The sequence below is a fragment of the Henckelia pumila genome, chromosome 4 (assembly GCF_033568475.1).
Source record: "Henckelia pumila isolate YLH828 chromosome 4, ASM3356847v2, whole genome shotgun sequence".
Lineage (NCBI taxonomy): Eukaryota > Viridiplantae > Streptophyta > Magnoliopsida > Lamiales > Gesneriaceae > Henckelia > Henckelia pumila.
In genome coordinates, this window is record NC_133123.1 from 183,411,878 (window position 1) to 183,419,033 (window position 7,156).

The 7,156-nt window shown below is 39.8% G+C and overlaps 2 protein-coding genes across 2 annotated transcripts; both read left to right on the forward strand.

Annotated features, from left to right (window-relative positions):
* Positions 1–3,766: 3,766 nt before the first annotated feature.
* LOC140862417 (uncharacterized) lies at positions 3,767–4,225 on the forward strand. Its single transcript, XM_073265439.1, has one exon. It carries the CDS (start codon positions 3,767–3,769, stop codon positions 4,223–4,225), a length of 459 nt encoding a protein of 152 aa, XP_073121540.1.
* A 122-nt stretch (positions 4,226–4,347) lies between these two features.
* LOC140860331 (F-box/kelch-repeat protein At1g22040) lies at positions 4,348–7,120 on the forward strand. Its single transcript, XM_073263296.1, has 2 exons — positions 4,348–4,513; positions 5,295–7,120. Exon 2 carries the CDS (start codon positions 5,375–5,377, stop codon positions 6,800–6,802), a length of 1,428 nt encoding a protein of 475 aa, XP_073119397.1. The 5' UTR covers positions 4,348–4,513; positions 5,295–5,374; the 3' UTR covers positions 6,803–7,120.
* The last annotated feature ends 36 nt before the right edge of the window (positions 7,121–7,156 follow it).

A 7,156-nucleotide genomic window follows, 5' to 3' on the forward strand; every position in this document is an offset into this window, starting at 1 on the left:
CTATTATGATAGTGAGAAGATGGGTGGTAATTGGCACCTGGCTGGGTAAAATGAGGCTTTCCGTAATGTTCTTGATGACTGTAATTTACAAAGCTTACACCGTGATGGAGATATTTTCACATGGGTGAATCATCGTCAAAAGGAAGAACTAATCTTTGAGAGTCTTGACAGATATGTTAGTTCATTAAGTGTTGTTTCCTACTGCTAAATGTGTGTCGTTGGACTTCTATCACTTGTACCATTGTCCGTTATATTTGCTTCTTGGGCTCTCTTCTGCTGAAAATTGCACAGTTGCCTCTCATTCGCAAAGGTTCCGATTCGAGGCTGCATGGGCTCGAGATCCAGATTGTGAGGCTATCATTAGAGATGGGTGGGATCTATTTCATAATTCTCAGTTGGGGTTGCCCGAAAAAATTCAGAACTGCTCCAAGGCCCTTCAGATTTGGGCCAGGGGCCGTTTCATAACTATTCCTCGACAAATTAAGGCGAAACGATAGCAATTGGAAAAGATCAAAACTCATGAAAATTGGTATACTGAGTATGACCGAATCATGGAGCTAGAGGGGGAGGTTGAGAGACTCAGTAGTCAGGTGGAGATTTATTGGAGACAGCGAAGTCGAGCCGACTGGCTGACTATGGGGGATAAGAATACAAAGTTTTTTCAGAGGAGGGCAACTATGAGAAAGAAACAGAATCATATTAGTGGGCTGATAATCTCTAACCATGGTGATCTTGTGCATGATCAGGGAGGTATGACATCTATTATTCTGGATCATTTTGACTCTCTTTTTACGTATATTACACCTTCCCCGAATTTGATGCGTCCTGTGATAGATTGTGTGAGGCCTACAATGACAAGTCCTATGAATGATATTTTGTGTGAACCTTTCAAGATCTTGGAAATTAAAGCTGCATTATTTGATATGAGCCCGAATAAATCTCCTGGACCAGATGGAATTTTGACTATGTTCTATCAGAAGTATTGGCATTTAATAGGAGAGGATGTTTCAAAAGCAGTTTTGGCAATTCTTAATGAGGGAGCCCCTATGGATGACTGGAACAGTTCCATCATTACTCTGAATCCCAAGGTCTCAAACTCATTGCTAATGAAGGAATTCCGCCCTATTAGCCTCTGCAATGTCTGCTATAAAATCGTGGCCAGGGCCTTATCTAACAGATTAAGACCTCTGATGGAGCATTTTATTGATGAAACTTAGAGCACTTTTGTTCCAGGCAGACTGAATACAGAAAAAATTATACTGGGGTTTGAGACGATGAATTGGATGTGGAACAGACAGAAAGGAAAACATGGGTATGTGGACCTGAAACTAGATATGAGTAAGGAGTATGACAGAGTGGAGTGTAACTTTCTAGAGGCAATCATGATTAAGATGGGATTCTGTGAAGAATGGGTTGGTAAAGTTATGAGATGTGTTATGAGTGTCAGATATTCTTTCTCTCTGAATTATCAAGTGGTGGGTAATCTGAAACCGAGTAGGGTAATCCGTCAAGGTGACCCCCTATCCCCTATCTTTATACCATCTATGCAGAAGGTTTATCATCGATGTTCTCCATGCTGGCGACTAGTGGTAGGATAAAAGGGCATATGGATTTCCTCCAATAGCCTAGTTCTGACTCATCTCTTCTTTGCGGATGACAGCCTAGTGTTCTTTAAGGCAACAAAAGAGGACTGCTCATGTGTAGTTGATCCTATGAAAAAACATCGGGCTAGGTTATTAATTTTGAGAAATCGGCACTTTTTTCACTCCAAATACGAGCCCTGCTATGATTGACAGTATCAGATCACCGCTTACCATCCCCGTCGTGCAGGGCCATGAAATATATCTGGGAATTCCGACCTTTTCGATGAAAAGAAAGAAGGTCCAATTTGGGTATTTAGTTGAGAGGGTTTCTTAGCGTATAAAGGGTTGGGGCAGCAAACTTTTCTCTGTTGGAGGCAAGGAGATACTTATCAAGTCATTACTGCAAGATATTCCTACATATGCTATATATTGTTTCCGTCTCCCTAAGGCGACTTGTACATCAATAGAAAAAGAATGTGCAGATTTTTGGTGGGGAATGGAGAATGAAAAAAAGTGGATGCACTGGAAAACATGAGACTTTTTCTGCAAACCTAAAAGTCTTGGTGGGCTTGGATTTAGAAAACTTAAAATTTTCAATAAAGCACCGCTGGCTAAACAACTATAGCGCATCATACAGAAACTTTCTTTAGTAGCGAAGGTCCTCAAAGCTCGTTATTTTAGGCACATGGACATAATGCGCTCGTCCCTGGGAAGCAATCCATCATTTATCTGGCATTCCTTGGTCCATGGGCGGATCTATTAAAGGGCAAGGGAGGGCAGATGTCTCTCCTTGAGTTTTGATATCAAAGTACTAGTATGTCTTTAGTTATGCACATAAAATTAAGTGAATGATACAAGTCAAAGTTTACCACTTCGTATGTCATTTAAGAATCCTCTTTGTAATCCAATGAGATATGAATATCTGAATGATAGTTCAATTACGTGTATTGAATTTGAGATATATCTTTGTTTCTTTGCATCTCAATTATATAGGTCACATTTTTTTTGTTTTTCTCAAATATATAAGCTTATATAATATATATAGTAATCTTGTTTCTACTCTTTTACAAATATATATACTTCTATTAAATAAGTTTTGAAAAAAATGTAACCATTTTTTAATAATTGAGTAAGGATAAAATATGAATTTTGTGTGTAAATTTATTTTTCTTAATTTGTGAGTTTGAAAAAACAAGTCTATATAATTCAAATATTTGAACCATTTTTAATATTTTGTTCTTTGTCCTCCCTCAAAAAAAATTCTGGATCCGCCCTTGCCTTGGTCTGGAGTAGAAACCTTCTAGACGAGGTACTATGTTGGCGACTAGGTGATGGGAGCTCCCTTGATGTGTTTTGGCAAAGGTGGATCCCAAATTTGCGATCAAAGCTGACACATAGCTCTATCCAGCCCAGAAGGCGTGGAGGTTAGTTCGATGATCACGAATGGACAGTGGAACGAGCCATTCATTCGAAATGTTTGTAGGCCCCATCTCGTGCAAGAATTTCTATCTATTTCGTTGTCAGGAAGTAGCTCTGAAAATAAAAGATTATGAAAATTTGACTCTAAGGGGAAATATTATGTTAAAAGTGGATATTGGATTGGTATTGGCTTGAAGGATCCACCTGAAACCCATTTGAGTTATTCGGCTATCCAGAAATGGTGGCATTTTTATCTGGTCGCTTGTTATACCCCCGAAGATTAGAGTGTTTTGGTGGCGCGTCTATCAAAACATCCTCCCCACTGGAGTTAATCTTGTTTCACATCATGTTCCGACTTCCAGGTGCTGCCCTCTATGCTACTCTTTCGAGGACAAAACGTGTCATGCATTGTTTTTTTTGCTCAGTGTTGAAGAAGTTTTGGAAGCACAATGAAGTTTGGGCTGATTTTAAACAATGTATGTACCTAGGATCTGAGGACGTGTGTATGAGGTTGATGTTATTTTCTGATAGTGGTCAGGCCGAGGAATTTGCGTGTCAAGTTTGAACTCTATGGGGGGAGAGATGTCGTTGTGGTGCATAGCAGTGATAGGCGGGAGATGCGGGATGTTTCTATAAATGGCCAGGCGATGTTGAGGGACTATCAGAGGGCCTTCCTCGATCTTTTTCTGCCTAAACCAGCAGCTCCCTTACCATCTCCCCAACACTAGACTTTGCCGTCAATGGACAGTTTCGGTTAGACGTGGATGCGTGCTAGCTTTGATGATGAGAATAATAGATGCGAAATTGGAGGGATTGTGAGGGACCAGAAGGGACAACCATTGGCGGCATTTGGAAATAATTTGTTGATGCCTGGATCTGTCGTCCTAGGTGAGCTTATATCTATCAAAGCAGGACTTGAATTTTTACGAGAAAAAAAACTCAATCAAGTGTTGATAGCTTCGGATTCACTTTTGGCAGTGCAAGCAGTCACGGAGCCAAATGGTGATTTAAACTATGTGGGCCTTTGTGTTTCGGAGATTAATACTCTTATTTTAGGTCTTGACATTGTTTCTTTGTTTCATGTAAAGAGATCGGTCAATGCTGTTGAACACTCATTAGCTAAATTTTCTTCTTCTTTTACTACATTTTTTTGTTGGGTGTCCGGGAGCTTTTCTCGTTGGTTAGTTAAACTTGTAATTACTGACATTTCTAGTATCCAATAAAGTTACGAGTTTTCCAGTCAAAAAAAAAATTCAATATTGTTTTATTTTATTTTTTACATATAAAAAGAATAAAGATGAACTAGTTTAATCAAAAAGTCACCGAAGGCCGTGGAAATGGGGGAGTCCCTACCGTAATAAATCAAAAATTTTGTCCCACAAAATAAAAATATCTGAAAATACGACCACTTAATAATGTCTGCTCCTCGCCTCACCATTTGATCTTGGAAATCCTCCCTGTTTCTCCGATAATTTTTGTTTTTCATCTTTTTTCTTCGGAATCTGAGACTGGTAGGTAATTTTTTTTTGTCGGTGGTGGTGGTGTTCTTGTGGGTGTGTATTGGGCTGATTTCTTGTTTGTTTGGATGTAAAATTTGGTTTGCGGTTCTTGGGGGTTCTCAAATTCTAGACTTCTCTTCTGGGCTCTCTTTAATTTCTCAGAGTTTTGTGATTTTTTTATTTTTATTTTTGGAATAAAGAATGCGACTTGTTAGCAACATTTTGGTTTTTTTTATTTATGGAGCTGCTGTTATTTGATTTTGAATTGAAATTTTGGTATTTCGAGTGGTTGTGCTGTCAAATTGTTTGTCTAATACGACTCCGCAAGCTAATTGGATCGCTGGATTGATTTCCAATATTTGGTAAACGATAAATTTTAATCTGTTTTTGATACTGTAGAAGTGAGCTGTTGCCAACTTGCCATGATTTTTGGTTCCATGATTAGTTCTAGACTTGGGAAGTTTCAGTCTTCCTTCTCTTTTTCCAAAGAGGAGAGCTCGAGCTTTCTTGATACTGATATGTGGTTGACTTGTGACTGGAATAGTTGGTCAATAACAGCTAATGCAATCAATTTATGATTCTAGATTTTCCTTCGAATTTACGATCTTGATTATACGACGGGTTGCAGTTTTTGCCATGTTTTGGTGTGGAATTTATTAGTTTTTGTTCATTTGATGTGAGGAGTTTACTAAAATTCCAGTGGGAGTGAAGGATGTTTATGACGTCACATTGCTTAATTTAAGTAATTTCATTTGTTCTCATCATTGACTTGTTGGTCTTTGAAACTATCTAGGAAATTTCTCCTGCACATGATATAGAAGTTGATGGTGAGTCTCGTTTTTTTTACTGATTAAAGGATTAAGAAAGGAATCGATGGGAGCTAGATTGAGTCTTAATAATCACAAGGTGAGTGCCAGTGACCTCTTTGAGGTGTCCCAAAGTGAAGCATGCAAGAGATTACGGACATTCGATGGTTTTTGGGACGAAAATCCACGATTGATTCCTAGTCTACCTGATGAGTTATCAATTCAGATTCTCGCGCGGCTCCCAAGAGTTTGGCATTTCAACGCAAAGCTGGTTTCAAGAAGCTGGAAAGCTGCTTTGACGAGCGGAGAACTTTATAAACTAAGAAAGGAACTTGGTACAACGGAAGAATGGCTATACATATTGACTAAGATTGATGGTACTAGACTTGTATGGTATGCGCTGGACCCTGTTTCCAAGATATGGCAACGGTTGCCTCTAATGCCAAATGTTGCTGCTGAAGATGGAACAAGGTGGGGCCTATCTGGCCTTCGATTGTGGAACATGGTCAATTCAAGCGTTGTTGCAGATGCCATAAAGGCATTGTTTGGGAGGAAGGATGCATTGGACCAAATCCCTTTTTGTGGTTGTGCAATTGGAGCTGTTGATGGCTGCCTATACGTTCTTGGTGGATTTTCTAGGGCTTCAGCCATGAAATCTGTCTGGCGTTATGATCCTGTTGTAAATTCTTGGTCTGAAGTGGCTCCCATGTCTACTGGCAGAGCTTATTGCAAGACTGGTGTCCTAAACAACCAACTTTATGTTGTTGGTGGAGTTACTCGGGGACGAGGTGGGCTTACTCCTCTTCAATCAGCAGAAGTTTTTGATCCGTGCTCTGGTATGTGGTCAGAGGTACCTAGCATGCCGTTTTCAAAAGCTCAGGTGCTGCCAACTGCTTTTCTAGCTGACCTACTCAAACCTATTGCAACTGGGATGACCCCGTATCGGGGGAAACTATATGTTCCTCAAAGTTTGTATTGTTGGCCGTTTTTTGTTGATGTTGGAGGAGAGGTCTATGATCCAGAGACAAATTCTTGGGTCGAAATGCCATCTGGTATGGGGGAGGGTTGGCCTGCCCGGCAAGCCGGAACCAAATTAAGTGTCATTGTTGAAGAGGAGTTATATGCGTTGGAGCCGTCCAACTCTCTAGATAGTGCCAGGATCAAAGTGTATGATCAGCAAGATGATTCTTGGAAAATAATCGAAGGAGATGTACCCATTCGCGACCTTGGTGATTCAGAATCCCCATATCTACTTGCAGGTTTTCTTGGAAGATTACACGTGATTTGTAAAGATGCAAATCATAATATATCAGTGATGCAGGCTAGTAGGCAGAATCGGCTTGATCCCACTCCTACCTCAACGGCTAATCTAGGCGAATCTTTGCAAGAGTTTTCAGAATCTGTTTCGGGATCATGGGAAAATATTTGGAAGGTTATTGCAACAACAAATGCCGGATCTGCTGAGCTAGTTAGTTGCCAGATCCTTGACATCTAGCTCCAGCAATCAGAATCTGTGTCCTAATCTTGCACGCCCTGCTTCTACCGGTCAGTTTGCAAATTTTACATAATAATATGACCGTTAATTAGATTCAGGCACCAGAGAATAGTAGATATATATCCTTTATGTCTAAATATATCTTCTCTTGAAATGCATTTTCTGCCCGATTGGAGGAGCTACATTTTAACTCGGGTTATCTGGATTTCGAAAGACATTCTGAAGGAAATTGTATATAGAGAGATGCATTTAAATTGTTTTGTCTAAAGACATTCAGTCACTATATGCACATTGATACAGTCCAGTGATGACTATTTACATCTATGGCATAAAATGGTAGCCAAAGATTCAGTG